The sequence below is a fragment of the Parambassis ranga genome, chromosome 24 (genome assembly GCF_900634625.1).
Source record: "Parambassis ranga chromosome 24, fParRan2.1, whole genome shotgun sequence".
Lineage (NCBI taxonomy): Eukaryota > Metazoa > Chordata > Actinopteri > Ambassidae > Parambassis > Parambassis ranga.
In genome coordinates, this window is record NC_041043.1 from 14,695,294 (window position 1) to 14,712,701 (window position 17,408).

The 17,408-nt window shown below is 44.1% G+C and overlaps 2 protein-coding genes and 1 long non-coding RNA gene across 3 annotated transcripts; 1 reads left to right on the plus strand and 2 right to left on the minus strand.

The window, feature by feature from the left end:
- Positions 1-64: 64 nt before the first annotated feature.
- Positions 65-3,907, minus strand: ginm1 (glycoprotein integral membrane 1). Its single transcript, XM_028396582.1, has 8 exons — positions 3,723-3,907; positions 3,469-3,540; positions 3,284-3,383; positions 3,044-3,198; positions 2,800-2,959; positions 2,490-2,719; positions 1,976-2,139; positions 65-1,881 (listed from the first exon to the last, which is right to left on the minus strand). The coding sequence occupies exons 1-8, from the start codon at positions 3,810-3,812 to the stop codon at positions 1,776-1,778; spliced, it is 1,077 nt and encodes a 358-aa protein (XP_028252383.1). The 5' UTR covers positions 3,813-3,907; the 3' UTR covers positions 65-1,775.
- Positions 3,908-3,916: 9 nt separating this feature from the next.
- Positions 3,917-9,531, plus strand: ppil4 (peptidylprolyl isomerase (cyclophilin)-like 4). The gene is made up of 13 exons (XM_028396581.1): positions 3,917-4,023; positions 4,325-4,392; positions 4,598-4,662; positions 4,749-4,866; positions 5,265-5,407; positions 5,501-5,597; positions 5,691-5,807; positions 5,896-6,020; positions 6,117-6,183; positions 7,186-7,297; positions 7,427-7,523; positions 8,131-8,263; positions 9,241-9,531. Exons 1-13 carry the CDS (start codon positions 3,954-3,956, stop codon positions 9,451-9,453), a joined length of 1,425 nt encoding a protein of 474 aa, XP_028252382.1. The 5' UTR covers positions 3,917-3,953; the 3' UTR covers positions 9,454-9,531.
- On the minus strand, positions 9,081-15,733 carry LOC114428294 (uncharacterized). The gene is made up of 4 exons (XR_003669566.1): positions 15,584-15,733; positions 14,830-14,954; positions 10,611-10,746; positions 9,081-10,201 (listed from the first exon to the last, which is right to left on the minus strand). It is a non-coding gene; the product is annotated as an uncharacterized LOC114428294 (long non-coding RNA).
- Positions 15,734-17,408: the final 1,675 nt, after the last annotated feature.

The following is a 17,408-nucleotide window of genomic DNA, read 5'->3' on the forward strand; positions in this document are numbered from 1 at the left end:
CACAGGACTTTGTTTGCGTCACAGGGGAGGCACAGTAATCAATAATCATTCGACACATCAGGGAGATGGTCATGAGGAAAGCGTGTAATCAGCCTGATTTTTATTTTTTATTTTATTTTAGACCCAGACACACAGCCCAGCTCCAAGTCATACAATGTATGCACACAGATGTCAAAAAGATATTACATGGACGTAACACCATTCGAACAAAAAAAGCGAATTCAAAGATTGAAATTCTTCAGTAACACGTCTGAATTCATGCCTGGCGTGATTTCTCTACAGAGCTCTGATTGTGTAGAGCGGACTTTGAGGCATTTGATTGCACTGCTGTTCTGAGTCATCATGCATCATTTTCCTAGTGGTTAATGTTGGCGACAGAATGGCGAGCTGTGCATTCACGAGCTAACACACTACACATGCACCTTTTTTTCTTTTTTTGCTAACGTCATGCATTCTGCAGTTTGAACTGAGCTCAGGGGGAGACGACCAGCAGCTCAGAGGGACACAATCCGACGTCTTTAGGGTGTCTTTAAGAAGCACAAAATAACGTACACCAATGTGTCGATGCTACGTTTAACCACCTTTTTTGGTCCTTCAGACTGAATGCAGTCACCTTTCTCTCCAAAGACACCAACAGCAACAACTATTTAAATTTGTGGTCTTAAGTTTTTTGGGGTGCGGCTGCATAGACATTCTGAACAATGTCACATACATTCACCAGTATTAGTAACAGGAAGCCACACACAAGCAAAACAAAAAATACAGCAGAACACCCCCACCCTCCCCTTCCTTCCTTTAGTGAACAAATCCCCAAAACACTCGCAGAGGCACCGCGAAGAAAGACAAGAACAGTTGGACAGAACCTGGAGAGTACGCAGGAGGAGCTTCTCATTAATGACATTCAGATGGTGACACAACACATGCTGATCTGCACAGTCTCCTCTGATCGTTGCCTTATTTATCACAGATACTCTTCTCTTAAATGATGTCAGACAAACTGAAGCTGAGAACGGCCATCCTGGAAATCATTTTTAGTTACAATTGGCAGCGTGACTCTTTGTCTGTGTGTTCTCATGAGAACATGTTGATTTATCTCAATAACAAAGATCGTTTTCTTAAATTACACCCAATTAGTTTGAGAATTTTCCAACTGTGGGTCCAATTATATCATTATCTAAATCATAAACGAGTGATCGGATTCTCATAACAAGTTGCTGCATCTCGTAAATTTACGTATCATGAGTATCCGTCTCATATAAAACATAAATAAAGTCGTTGCAAGAGCATCTGCTGTCCTCAGCGTCTGTACAGACGTGTCTGTGTCACTTAATACATATAGTGAATTAGTGCATTTAGAGTTTCTTCATTTTTTTCCAGTTGTGGGTCACAATGACTGATTCATAAAAAAGCGTGAACTGTTACACAGAACTGCTACATACACAAAGTGTCAGAAGGAAACATAACGCCTGTTTTGGATGTAGCTCACTTAGTACTGTAAGGACACCTTGATAAACATTGGCTTAAAGGAATTGTTTGACATTTTAGGAAATGCCCTTTTTTTTTTTGCCGCCCTCACCTCTAGGAAGTCGTTAGGCTAACTAGCTCGAACCTCCTCCTGTTCAATGGCTAACGTGTTTAAAGGGTAAACTGAGGCTGAAAGCTTTAGTGGTTCACAGATCTGAATATAAGCTTGGAACAAAACCAGGTCATGCCAAATGTTTTAAACTGTAGATCAAAGAACAGAAACGTGAAAGGAGCTGGCCGAGCTCCCCCGCTTACGGCTGCTTCTCTTCCTCCTCTGCTTCTACCTCTATGTTCTCCAGGAGGTTGTGCTTCTCGTCCTCGGGCATTAGAGTGGCAGCGTTTAGCTGAAACAGGTGCCTGTAAAACAGGAAATGAATGTTTGGATAAAGACAAACACACTTGCTCCCAGATCCCAGCAGAGTATTTATATGTTGTTCAGAAACCAACTCACTTGTGTTCACATGTCGGGAAGAACATGTCCAAAATCCTGACGATGACTGCTGACCCAACGATGCCGATCACCACCACCCACATGACCAGGAAGAAGAGAGGCAGGGACTCTGAGCAGAAGCGCCGCAGACGCTCTCTCGTTTGCTCCACCCACTGACACATGGCCTATGAAGAGGATGGACATGGAGTGAATACATCTTGATGGCATGGACAAGTCGACTGCTTCATCACATCTGTCCACCCTTCACAACAACATCAAGAACCATGTTTGTTTTCTGTAATGTATGACGTTTGCTGCATGTTTATTTCTCTCTTTCATCCTGTCTACCTCTTCTCCTCCTCCTTTACCCAGCTAAAGCGGAGAGGTAGGGGGTTTTCCCAAATATCTCAGCTTCAAACATGTTCACCTAAACTTACATCTAAAGCTCTATATAAATAAAAAATGACTCCTACTCAGCAAACAGAATCTACTTTCATATTAATAAGGCTCTTGATCACTGTGTGAGCAGACTTACAGAGTAAGAAGATATAAATTCCTTGGGTGGAGTTTCCATCTGATTCTGATCAGTCTGACTGGACTCTCTGTCCTCAAATGTGTCATCGTATCGAACATCGTACAGCAGGTCAGGGTCCATGCGCAGGGGAGTCTCTGGGAGCTTGCCTGGAGCTGCAGTCTCTTCCTGGGTGGTCTCCGTGTGCTTCAGAGGATACTGGCTGGTGGTCTGGGAGATCAGCTGCTCTTCGTCTGATTTAAAAAGCATAGAAAAGTTCATACATCGTTACATCTACACAATGTAGAATCTGCACGTGGACAAAGAAAGGAACCTTTTCTAGAATTTGGTGGATCTGTGACGACCACATCTTCTTCTCTGGGAACCCTGAAGATCTCGCTGTGTCCGATGGGATAGATGTTGGTGAACTGAGCCAACTTCTGGAAGTCTGGGCTCATCAGTATTTTTACCTCACACATTTCAGGCTGCTGAACCTAAAGGACACAACACATTATCCTGCGTCACTGACGATGTTTACATTCTGAAGCACAGGAAGTCACAGGCGAAAGCTGTATTACCTCTCTGCCCTCCATCTCGATCACTTCACTTAACACCTGCAGAGCCACAACCTCCTCTGAGTCGCTGTACAGCCTGTTCTGGCTCACCATCACCCGGGTGACAGTCGACACCAGGTCCCCGGATTCAAAGGAGCTGCTTCCATTGATGCTGTCCACTGAAAGAACGCATCGCATTGTTTTTACATGAGCTTACATGTCTTAGCTGTATCATGACAGTGGCCGTGTCAATGGAAAACTTACAGAGAAGTGCTTGACAGTTGAACCTAGTGACCCCTGACAACTCTACAGGGATGTCATTGACCAACACCTGCTCGTCCCCCACCGATATGTTCAAATTGATCTAACAGACAACAGAACAGGCTGTTATTAGTCATAACCGGTATTTCGTAATAATAATAAAAAACTCCCGGTTTTGTGCTGTATACCTGTAAGTTGTTGGAATCTTGCAGTTGTGTATCTGCCAGGGTCCCTGCTGTCACGTTAATCAGAATGTTTTCCTTTAAGAGAAAGTACAAACAGGCTTGAGGTTTAACGCCACCAATGTCCGCCAGTCAGTCAGTCAGTCAGTGAGCTAGCCAGCTATGGCTGCACGGTCAGTGAGCTAATGCTAATGCTAGGCTAATATCATCCACACCATCTCATTATGTCGATGTTTTTGCCGCCCTCTCTCGGGTCTTACCGTGTTCAGTTGCCTCGTTAACGACTCCGTGTGAGACACCGCGGCAAAGAGAAGTAATACAACACACACCGTTGGCGCTGTCATCTCCATTTTGGGTTTGACTTCACTTCACTTACCAGCAGCGCGTTTTTAGCTAACAAGACTACAACAAAAACATTGAGCAAGACAGAAGAACTGCGCATGCGTCGGGAATTTCCCGTTGTGTTGTATCGCGAGATTTGGGATGTAAGCATGGCGGTGCTCCTTGAAACGACGCTGGGCGATATTGTTATTGATTTGTTTACAGAAGAACGGCCTAAAAGTAAGAAAAACAGAGCAGTGATGAAAACAAGAGCAACTAATTCCATAAACTACACACTGCTTCAGTTAACCACGATTAAAATGATTTACCAAATGAGTAGTTGCTGCTAATCTAATGCTGTTAGCTTGTTCGCTAATGATTCATTTGTTTACTGTTCACTTTACATTAATTCTACAACAAAGCAAAACTAGAATAGTCTACGCCACACGTGTTTTTACGTGAAATAAGCTCCGGTTATTATTAGAACTCGGTAAATTGTAATGACTGACGGTTTAACACTAAACTCTGTCTTCCTTTGCAGCTTGCCTAAACTTTGTGAAACTATGCAAGATAAAATACTACAACTACTGTCTCGTCCACAATGTGCAGGTAAAGCTAAACGATGTACAAAGATGTGAATTAATCTCATATATGTTCAAATATGACTCACACAAGATGCATCTCTCCTGGTGAGGGTGCCATTGTCTTTAAAATAATCACAATGGCTGATTATTGTGTTCAGGTTTGCTTAAATGTGCTGTGTCCGCCTCTGTTAAAGATGCTTATTGAAGTTGTGTGTTCGTCTCTTGTCCAGAGAGACTTCATTCTGCAGACGGGAGATCCCACTGGGACCGGCCGTGGTGGAGAATCCATTTACAGGTCAGTCATTTTCACCACTTTTTCTTGTTGTTGTTGACTCTATAGGTCAAACACAAAGTGAGCTGTTTTCTCCTCTCTGTTATTAGCAAACTTTATGGGGACCAGGCTCGCTATTTTGATGCCGAAAAAGTACCCCGCATCAAACACAAGAAGAAAGGCATGGTGTCCATGGTGAATAATGGGAATGACCAGCATGGTTCTCAGGTGAATGAAATGCTCATTTACACTAGGGCTGCAACAAACAAGTATTTTTGATACTCGGATACTGTTATTTTGGCGATTACTCGAGTGCTCGGATCACGCGTAAAAGTGTGTGTGTGTGTGTGTACGGCTCACCCGCACCTCGAACCCGGGACCTTTTGCGCCCAAAAGCTGATCGTCCCGCTATGCCACAACAGAGTCATCCCCGATGACGTCACTAAACGAGTCATCGAGTACTAAATTAGTTGTCGTGGCATTTTGCCCTCGAATGTTACTCGAGTACTCGTTGCAGCCCTAATCAATACTCATATGTCTGATATGTCGACTGACATCTGGCCAGTATGTCGATCCGGTGTTCCTACAGTTTGTGTCACATGATCTAATAGTATCCTTCTTCCTAGTTTTTAATCACAACTGGAGAGAACCTGGACTATCTGGATACTGTTCATACTGTGTTTGGGGAAGTGACAGAAGGCATGGACGTCCTAGCCAAAATTAACGAGACATTTGTTGACAAGGATTTTGTGCCATTTCAGGACATTAGGTGAGTACATGTCATGTACACGTATAAGGTAGCATTTGTTATATTTAAGAGTTTTCCAATGGTATGAAGGGAACTGTGTCATTTTATCACCAGGATTAACCACACAGTGATCCTCGAAGACCCGTTTGATGACCCTCCTGACCTGCCTGTGCCTGATCGATCACCAGAGCCCACTAAAGAGCAGCTAGATGTGAGCAAAGCGTCACGTGCAAAATGCCAAAAAAAATTATTGTCGATGCTGCCTAGATAACTACTGATGTTTTTTTTTGCCTTGGGCTTGCAGAGTGGTCGCATTGGAGCGGATGAAGCGATTGACGACGCGGATGGGAAAGGAGCCGAGGAACTGGAGGAGAGGCTGCAGGAGAAGGAGGCCAAGACTCAGGCTATCCTGCTGGAGATGGTGAGACAAATAAATCATCTGTCAAGTCTTCTGCTAAGATGTCACATATTCAGACGTGTACACACTCCTCTGTCATATGTTCCTCCAGGTGGGCGACCTCCCTGACGCAGATGTGAGGCCTCCAGAGAACGTGCTATTCGTGTGCAAACTGAACCCAGTCACCGCGGACGAAGACCTGGAAATCATCTTTTCCCGCTTTGGGCCTATAAAAAGGTAACGCAGCATATGTTTGTTTTGGTCCTAATTTAACATGTGCTTACATATTGTTATGATAAACCTCCATTTATTGTGCGTCTCTGTTCTGTGTAGCTGTGAGGTCATCAGAGACTGGAAGACTGGAGACTCCCTCTGTTATGCTTTCATTGAGTTCGAAAAGGTGAGCTGGTCTATTTAACCCTCTAAACCGCAATATAAAGTCTGTGGAAACTGCACATGTCATGGCAATATTTGGCAGCCATCAGAGCCTCATTATTATGAGCGCTCCATGACATGGTCAAATATTTATCAGGATTTTTAATCATCTTAAACTAACAACTGGGAAAAAAACCCCTGCTGGATGTCAATGACTGAAATCAGTCATAATCTCTGAGCTGTTGTTATGATTTGTTATCATCTCACAGTATGACAGGAGAGTGAAAGTTAGATAAATATTATATAATACTATATTTACCATCAGCCTGGGGTGTTGTCTGCATAGAAATGTTTACGACAGTTTTATCTGATCAAGCACGACTTCCTTGTGGCATTAATTTACACCTTTACACAATCATAAGCACCTGAATTATTGTTCAGTGGGTGCGAGTGACTCTGGGGAATCTTGTGGAGACAGTGTCTGCTACATTGGGACTGAGGTGCAGGATTTTCTCATTGATCCATAACAACAACCCCTACAGCTTCACGGGTGATAATGGTACAAATGACCGAGTGCAGTGAATATTTAAAGCATTAGAGGGCGCTGCAGATGAATTGATTTGACTCAGACTCATATAATCCTGCTGTTCCTCTCTGATCACATGTTTGGTGTTTGTCAGCTTACTGTTCACTATGGCATGTACAACACAATACAGGCATATTGCTTTAACTGTTTTCCTTTTTTAAAGCCTCCACAAACCTGTTTGGCTCAGCACACAAGCCTGCACATCAGCTAAAAATATGCTGAATTTTGTCATGTGACGATCACAACTGAGACAGTCGTGGCTCCCTAGTTGTGCTGAGGAGTGCAGATTTATTTAAGAATCCTTTAAACGGCCCAACACTGTATTTTTTTAAGTGTTTCTTTCATGTTACAGATGTACAATAAATGGGCTGTGATGATTTAATCTTTGATCCAAACTTGGCACAGCTATTCAGTGATGTCTGAACACTTCTGTTTCTGCAGCAAGAAGACTGTGAGAAGGCCTACTTCAAAATGGACAACGTGCTCATCGATGACCGACGTATTCACGTAGACTTCAGCCAGTCAGTTGCAAAGATCAAATGGAAAGGGAAAGGTACTGCGAGTCCACCGAGCTTTGCATGCTTTCAATACTTGTCAATATTTTCATAGCTGAACAGGCTACGTGATGGAAGCTTGTGAACATTGTCCTCACTTCTCATCCATGGCTTTCTCTGTTTCCTAGGAGGGAAGTACACTAAAGATGACTTCAAAGCCTACGAGAAGGACCTAGAAAGCCGATCCAAACTGGCTCTGAAGGATCAACTGAAGCCCAAACAAGAGTATCCTTGTGTGTTAATGGGCTTCCTGTTTTTCCTCATCCTGTTGTAACAAGTGGTGGAAAGTAACTAAGTATTTGTACTTCGTTACTGTACCTGTAAGTAAATTTTTATATATTTATACTTTACTTAAGTAAAAATAATAGTGCATACTTTATACTCCACATTACTCCATTACATGTTGCAGCTATTACCTGTACTTTCTACTCCACTACATTTCTACAGTGTCTGTAGTTCCTTGTTCCATGTGATGAACACAGTGCTGGACTGATGTGAGGTCAGACTCTGCATGGAGGTGGTGTCACGCTGCCAGCTGTGTTTCTATAATGAGCCTCAGTCATGATGCCGGTGCTCTGGCTCAGTTAGCTAACTAGTTAGCTGCTGTCTGCTAACACAGGTCCATCCATTAATGTCTTTATTTGTACTTTTTACTTAAGTACCAACCTTCAGTACTTCCTCCACCACTGGTTGTAACACTACTGTAAGATCACGTTGCAGACTGCAGCTGTACGTGCTGGTTGTCGCTCACATGTTTTTTTTTTCAGTTTGATTTGGCAAACCTCTCAGTATTCACTCAACTTCCTGGAGATTTCCATAACTTTGTCAAAAGTTCCAAGTACGACCTGTTAGTGGATGAGGAAGAGGAGGCAACAAGCCATCGGCATTCTGAGAAGAAACACCGGGAGAAGAGACACCATCATCACTCGGACGACGAGGACAACAGGAAGTCTAAAAAGCACAAGGTAACTCCTGTCCACAGCAGTCTTTGCATGACTCCTTTACTCTCTGAACATCCTTGGGTTCGTGCACGTATACCTCACTTCCTTCAACACACACACACACACACACACACACACACAAGCCATGATGACATGGATAAAGAGTTACACACTGTCCACACCGGAGCAGCTGGCATGTTTGGAAAGGCTTCATGACCAACTGCCAGGCATTAGCCTGTGTTTACTTACAAGGAGTCGCTGGCAGCCTGGTGTTAGTCCTTGTTGTTTTTGATGTAACCATGATATTCACATTTTCCTTATTGTTCTTGTAACTGATCTTAGCGGCACACTGCGCACAAGATAAACTACTTTAAATGTGATAAGAGCGTGTGCCAGGAAATGAGCAGCAAGCTACAGACAAAGAAAAGTCAGGACAAGGACGTATGTTGTTAACTAACCGCTGTTAGTGTGAGATCAGCACCTTTCACTGAATTATCAGGCTATAATAATAATAATAATAATCTTATATAGCGCTTTACACTGAGATAGAGCATTATTCATGGACACCACATTCACACAGTGGTAAACTACAGATGTAGCCACAGCTCCCCAGGGGGAGACTGACAGAGACGTGGCTGCCAAGGTGAGCCTACGTCCTCTCTGACCACCGCCGATTCATACACGTTCATACACCGGTGAGTGCACTGGAGGCAATGTGGGTAAAGTGCTTTGCCCAAGGACACACAACGACTAGGGAGGAGCTGGGGTCGAACCGCTGACCTTCTGGAGCAGGAGCTGGTGTTTTATTTTGAATGTGGAAGGAACACAGGATTCTGAGGGGTTAAAGCTTCACTTTCTTTTTGGTTTTATGTGTGAAAGTGTTGTAAACACATAACTAGTCTAGTCTAAGAAAAAAAAGCCCCAAATATAAAATTCTGAAGAGAAAGTAGCTGATCGTTTCCTCACGTGTCCGTCTGTCTTTTCCTTCCTCATAATTCCAGGATGGCGAGGACAGCAGCAGGCGGGACAGAAAGACGGGCCGCCAGCGTTCCCGCTCCAGATCGCGCTCCAGAAACCGGGAACACAAACACGGCAAGTCCCGGGTCAAACACGAGAAAGAGGGGCGCGATAAAGGCCACAGCTACAGGAGGAGCCGGAGCCGGAGCCACTCCCCGAAGAAGTCCAAGGACAAGGAGAGGAGCAGATACAGATGAAGGAGGAGGAGCCTGAAGTGTGTTCAGTCCGACATGTCTGATGATTTACTATTAAAAATAAATGAGCTGATCAATAGAGCCCGACCGATAGAACCATTTTTTTTAACTTGCATCAATGTTTCAGCCAAGATCAGACACAATAAGCATGAGGGACACGTGTTCATTATCAGGGGAAACTATGGTTGTTCATTCACTTCCACATAGTAACAACTAGTTAGCAATACTGTGATGTGTCATCTGCTGCATGTTCTGTAGACTGGCTGAGAGTTGAAGCCTTAAATATGGACGAAGAGTCTGTAAGTCTGAGCATCCCACCTAAACTCCTGGTTAATCCTCATACAGGCAAAGAAACGGAGCTGAAGCGGGGAGCTAGCGCCACCTGTTACAGCCACTCACAGAGAGTAAATCTGTCTTTGTATCATGGCTGTGTGTTTAAAGTTACTATGGGAATGTATTAACTTTTGGAATTACCCTCTAGTGGACACTGAAGGAACTGCAGATATAACACTTCCGGCACAGATTTGGACATTTTCATGTTAACATGTACAGATGTATATGTGATATCGGTTGGGCTCTAGTGATGATCACCTCCACTGTCTACATGAATAAAACAGTTTTTCTACATGGATATGAATCATTCTCTACACTCTTCTTCACTTCCACTTTGAACACCACCACAGACTTCCCCTCTCTCATCTTAGCTGTGCTGACTTCCTCTGAAGCTCCGCCACACTCTTTACCCTGCTGCCTGATTTAGGATAAAAAAAGAAAATGGCAAATGATTAATATTTCACCTTTGACTTTTGTGACTGGTGGGTGTGGGTGTACACTTTGCAAAATGTCTGCATGGAAAATGGTTGGGTGGAGCGTGTCTCCACTGTGCAGAGGGAATCACCTGGTGTCTCCCTCCACCCACCTGTCATTTGATCTGATCTCATGGTCTCACTTCAGCTCAGATTTGAGGTGATGATTTAACTGTGGTCTGACCTTATGAAAGGTTTGACAGATGGAAATAAAAGGCTTTTCACTTGGTGAAGCCCTGCGGGACACGAGTTCTGTCTGTTAATATGAATTTAAAATACAGATGTATGTGTGTACAGAGGGACCACACAGCTCCACCTCTGCCCACTGTACAGATGTGATGCCAAATATCTCACCGACAGACGCGGCCATGTTGGAAAGAAAGACGCCAGAGTCTGCACAGTGGAAGTCGACAGGTGAAGCGTCATCATCACTGTTCCGCCAAAACACCCACTTCCACATGGTGACCGGCCACAGCGTCATTTCCTCCTTCTGTAGCCAACAACAACAAATAACAGGAGAACAAATGGGAAAATGATTAGTTGACAATAAATTGGGGTCATAAAATCAAGTCATTTCTCAAGACATTTCTCCACGGTAACCGACGAGTTAGCATGTGTAGCACGCTAGCTCACTACATCCACAATACCAAGCAGCATCTGCAGTGTCAATCACAGCGGGGTGATCCAAAGCTTGTGTTCCAGGCTGTAAACATGTCAGTTATGGTGTAAAGTTGGACATTTTAACACAGCGGTCTATCTATGGGGACTGAGCATGCCTCTAGTGACCATTTGTGGAACTGCAGTCAGTTCATCTTGTGGCCACAGAGGTTGATAGGTGGATACGTTATTCTTATTCGTTCTTATATAGAATCATTTAAAGAACGTCCTTTAGCTGCTGAGTTCAGATTTAATCACACACTTCAAGAATCTAAATGTCAGAGTATCCTTTAAGAGTTCTTCAGAAAGAGTCGCCACGCAACACTTTGAATTTCCCAAAAATACTTTTTTAAGTTTTGTAGGTGGAGGAGTTCAGTGTGTGTGTGTGTGTGTGTGTGTGATGGAAATTATTCTGAAGCTAAATCAGCTTTCAGGAGCCCACAAGAACTGAAAGTGACTGAGTGGAAACGAAGGGTTGCACCGCCTCACTCCCCCACGTGGAACCACTGCTAGAGACTTCCCCAGACACCCACACTGTGCTCAGGTCTCTGTCACCTCTGTAAACACAACAACACAGCAACAAAGGGCCCGGCTGCTTTTACATGAACTGTATGACTGGAGGCAGCAGAGTTTGACTGATGTGCTCGGTGACTCCACACACTGAGGGTGCACACGTTACATGACCTGTGTGTGAGCTGTCATACAGTCACTACACATTCCTCCACACACTGCACCAGCCCTTCAGACACACATATCTGCACCTTTAGTTCATTATTCACTTGTGCAAATACACCTGCTGATGTTGCTGTAATGTAAAGAGACGCTGACGTCTTCTTCCGCAAAGAGGAGAGGACACACACAGCATGGATGAAAGTTTTCACTTAAATAACAGCAGGTAGCTGAAGATACATGGAAAATCAGCTGTGTGATGCTTTTAAATGTTCCATTCACACATACTGCATAAGTGGAAGTGGAACTGCTGAAGCTCAAAGTCAGGTGAGGACAAGACTAAAAGTCAGCTGAAGATGTAAAGAGGAACTCAAACTGACTGTCGTTAGCATAATATAAAAGACAGATTATCAATCTAAAGATTAAACACAGGTCTGACACCTTAATACCCCGTTCACACTGGGGAAAAAATTCTGGCTAAAGCGGGAATCGGGCCTATCCAGATGTTTTTTTTCTGAGTGTGAACACCTTGAATCCGGCTGTATCCAGTTTGATTTCAATCCGGCTAGATCTAGCCGGATTGGCTCAAATGTGGCTCAGGTGTGAACACAAATGTGGCTAGCGAATCCAGCTAGCCACATGCTACTTCCAGTTCACGGGGCACGACACGGGACAAAAAAACCGCACGACGCATGCGCACACGCGGTCCTACCGTGGCCTGAACGGACTCTGTATATTACAAGGCGCCACCTAGTGGTTTGGAGGACAGCAAACACGCTGGATGAAGCCGGATTGAGTGCGGACACAAGTGTGTGCTAGCCAGATTTGAAAATAGGTCTGAACGCATCCAGCTTAAAGGCTGTCTGGGCTCAATCCTACTCAAGCTGGAATGACTTTCTCCAGTGTGAACGGGGCCAAAGTGAAGCAGGATTAAAATCGTCACAGTTCTAATGTGTAGGGCGCCATCTTGTCCTAGTGGAGACACTACTGGGTTGGTTGCTGTGGAAGAGCATAAGCTAACAAGCTGTGACAATAAGTAACAAAGAGATACAAGAAGGATTTACTGACCGCTGCTGGGCGGGAGTGATGAATTAGCAGTACTTTGTTGGCTAATGTTGCTGAAACAAGACTCCAGCTGTTAGCTGCAATGCTAGCATTTGTAGCATCTAGTCTGATCGGGGTTTCAGATCACTCTGACCGCTGACCTGTTTCTTCATTAGCACACTGCTGCTAAATCAAGCGGCAACCTTCAGGGCTCAGACTTGAAGCCCATGCGGAAGTGTCACAACTTGTAGTTCATGCTGCAACCACTGGGGGCTGGCTCCAAAAGCGAGTCATTTCCCATAGACTCCCATGTTAAAATGGCCGAATTCACAGCAGAAATGAACATATTCACAGCCAGGTACAAAAAACCACTCTGGTCTCAAATGATACAATTTACAACTCACTCGTTTTAATTATATTCGGATTTTAAATTCTGCATAATTATGGGCGTTTGCCGGATACGGTTGCCGTATCACAGCACGAGTTTCCTGCTTCCACGATCGCCTGCCCCCCCTAAACTCCGCTAGTGCTCCCCCTCTTTGTCCATATTTTGAGTTTTGACGGACGTGACGCTGCCAACATGGCGGCGGTCAGAGCGTCCCGGAGCCTCCCACTGATCCTCAAAACGGCTCTTCAGAAACAAACGGGTGACGTCACGGAAGCTCTGTCCATAGTTTTTACTGTCAATGTGCTAAATGCTAACATGGCAGCTAAAGTTAGCTTAGGACTGAAAAGAGATGACGTGTCAACTGGCTCATTAAAAACAGCATGATGTGCTGAAAGGAGATAAAATGTCAGTGTGTAACTGAAAGTGAGCGGAGCTCAAAATAGACGGATGCGATTTGTCTGTAAGAAATGCAGCCGAGCCAGACGCTCGCCGGACGTTCATGTGTTCCTTCAATCCTCATTCTCACTCTGGTTCTTGGAAACCTACACCCAGTGCCAACACCCTCCCCTGAACAAGACCAGACCTACCATGTAAGGAGAGTCACAGTAAGATGAGAAACAAAAACAAAAAGCGTTCATCATCCTTATCTGCTGCACCTCTTCCTCATTTTAGAATAAACAAGAGGAAAAAAAACACAGATGTCCCTTTAAGGAAGTGTTTTCATTTTACTCCAGTCTGTACTGACACAGTGATGTGTTGACAACTTTCATTTGGCTGTTATTATGCTGCAGAATTAGCCTGTTAGCTTGTTATGTGTCCTGCAACATCAACCTTAGCATGACCAGCCATCCACAATTTTCACATTTTGGTTTTTATAGTTTGGACAGTGCTCAATGTGTTTCTTTCTCCATTTGTGCTAAGCTAACTAGCAGCATGAGAGGTGTGTTACCTGCATGTCATGAACACTGAGGTATTCCATATAGTTCTCATATAGTTCTCAGGAGGGCTGCTAGTAGCTAGCTTAGGAATGTTAGCTCCTACTAAACATGTTACACAACAAAAGTTTTGTCATGCTTCAAATTCTAGTTCTGTTTCTGACAACCTGTGTACTCGAAATTTACAAACATGTTATTAAGCCAGGTACGCACACACGCACTGTTTCACACACACACTGTTTCACACACACACAAACACACATGCACACACGAACACACGCTGTTTCACACACACACACACACACACGCTGTTTCACACACACACACACACTGACACTGTTTCAAACACACACACACACACACTGTTTCACACACACTGTTTCAAACACACACACAAACACACACACTGTTTCAAACACACACATACAGTTTCAAACACACACACACACACACACTGTTTCAAACACACACACACAGTTTCAAACACACACACACACACACACTGTTTCAAACACACACACACAAACACACACACTGTTTCAAACACACACACACTGTTTCAAACACACACACACAGTTTCAAACACACACACACACACACACTGTTTCAAACACACACACACTGTTTCAAACACACACACACTGTTTCAAACACACACACACTGTTTCACGATGGCCAAAGCACAAAAAGTAAAAGTAGTTGTTTGAAACGCTAACATCCTGTAAAACTTAACACACTGTTTAGCATGTTAGCACGCTAATATCATCACCTGTCCAAACAGTTTTGTGGCACAACACATATTTATTAACTCTAGTTAGCATAGCCTCTTGATCATTAACACAGTAAGCATCCTGTTTATCTTGTGTGTTGTTTGTTTACCATGACGGCTGTTTGTTAGTAGCCAAGATGGCGTCCGGCTTTTCATAGCTGTCAGTGTGAGAAAAAGCGTCTGTCCTCAGGTGGTCCTGTGTTATGTTGTCCTCACAGGAACATACGGAAGCTTCCTGTTACAACAACGTAATGTAGTGTGATGACGTTAGCATTACAACACAGTTAGAATACCAATGTATTATAATATGACAGACAATATTAAATGTATTATTTATTTTCAGGTCGATTTCCAGAGCCGTGAGACACACCCCACCCTTTCCTTTGTCCTTCCTCACTGCACACCTGTCTTTAATCTAATAGGAAACTTGTATGAGTATTAATGCAAAAATTCCAGTCAGCAGTTTCATCACCGACACACACACACACACGCACACACACACACACAGACACTTGTATCGGTTAGTTTTTTCCACGTCCAACATCCTGGTTAGATAACACACACACACACACACACATGATGGCAGCACCAAAATGCTGTTTCATCATGAGCGCTGTGTTTCTGCTCCGAGTCATCGGAAGGAAATGTTTGTAAAGATTTGATCTTTTTATGAAGCTATAAAAACCAGAAGGGCCGATGACTGTGGTCCTATCACAGCACTACAGGATCGCTGCTGTAAACAGGGACCATCAGGCTGCTGCTGCTGCTGAGAGAAGACAAACTGAGAAGTCTACCTGTCAACACTCAGAACTGTGTAGAAAGAAAGAAGCACTGCTGACCTATAGATTGTTTATGGAAGCATACCTGGGCTAAAGGTCGCCGCAAACCCTCCACAGGTTACACTTTAATCCCAGTATCCACAGAAGTCTGAAGTTCTGTTTACATGGCGGCTGCAGGCCTGTTTGACATGTGCTAAGCTAAGTGGCGCCTGGCTGTGATACAGAGATGATACTGATGCCCATGTACACAGAGACGTGGCGTGGTTTTAACCCCGCACAGCCCACAAAGTGAAAGACACAACATGTCAGAGTTAAACAGAGCCAGACTGACGTGTCAGGCTGCTGATGTTTATCAGACGACATCACTGTTAGTGTTCGATAGACAGAAAGACCTGAATCATCCGTCTGACTCCGCTCTGGTCAAACGTGGGGTTAAACCATTGACAGTAAAAACTATGGACGGAGCTTCCGTGACGTCACCCGTTTGTTTCTGAAGAGCCGTTTTGAGGCTCGGTGGGAGGTTCCGGGACACCCTGACCGCCGCCATGTTGGCAGCGTCACGTCCGCCAAAACTCCAAATATGGACAAAAGGGGGGGGGGGCACAAGCAGGGTTTAGGGGGGTGGGCGATCGTGGAAGCAGGAAACTCACGCTGTGATACGGCAACCGCCTGTCGCTTAAGCAGCAACGACCATAATTATGCGTAATTTCAAGTCCGAATATAATTAATACGAGTGAGTCGAAAAAATTCACGCCCCCTACAATTGACACTAGAAGAGAACCTATCACTTGAGACAGAGTGGTTTTTTGACTCGCTTTTGGAGCCAGCCCCCAGTGGCTGCAGCATGAACTACAAGTTTTGACACTTCTGCATGGGCTTTAAGTCTGAGCCCCGGAGGTTGCCGCTTGGGTTAAACGCTGCTTTGATGACTTGTTCGTGTGTTCTTTGTCAGCATTAGCATTGTGCTGTATCATCTGTACTTTCTACTCCATTACATTTCTACAGTGTCTGTAGTTCCTTGTTCCATGTGATGAACACAGTGCTGGACTGATGTGAGGTCAGACTCTGCATGGAGGTGGTGTCACGCTGCCAGCTGTGTTTCTATAATGAGCCTCAGTCATGATGCCGGTGCTCTGGCTCAGTTAGCTAACTAGTTAGCTGCTGTCTGCTAACACAGGTCCATCCATTAATGTCTGATGAACATGAATCATAACATGAATCTACAGCAGGAACACTGACACAGTAAACATGCTGAATGCCTGTTTGTTATCAGCAGCCTCTCTGTTCACTTGATGCCCACAGCCTGCCTCATGACACACAGACCTGTCCATAGCTGCTTCTGGACTGAACATGGACATTAACTACACATGGTCAATTTTAATTTAAGATGATTTCTTGGATTATTTTAACCTGTTCAGATCCTTTGCAATGGAAATCAATCATATATATTCAGTGCATGAGTACTTTTACTTTTAATACTTTAAGTACATTTAAAAGTACTTAAGACTTTTACTTAAGTAGGATTGTTGATGCAGCACTTCTACTTTTACTTAAGTATATATTTTGCTGGGTAATTGTACTTTTTCTTAAGTACCAAGCCTCAGTACTTCCTCCACCACTGTCCCTGACACCCCTAATAGAACGGTGGCTAGCCGCCATTATCTGGTCATTATTCTGTGTGTATATATTAACATCAGCACGTTTCTACTCCCCAGGATGATGGCATCAGTCGGGCTCTGAGTGTTGCACTCTGAGACACATTCAGCCTTCTAGAGATGATGGAGTTAAAATAACTGACTAATAAAAGCTCGACAGGCTCCCATTGGCAGGCTTCCTGGATCCACATCCATCCAGTCAGCACTTATGACACCACACCAGGAAGAGTTCACAGAGCCAGGGGGAGAGGACAC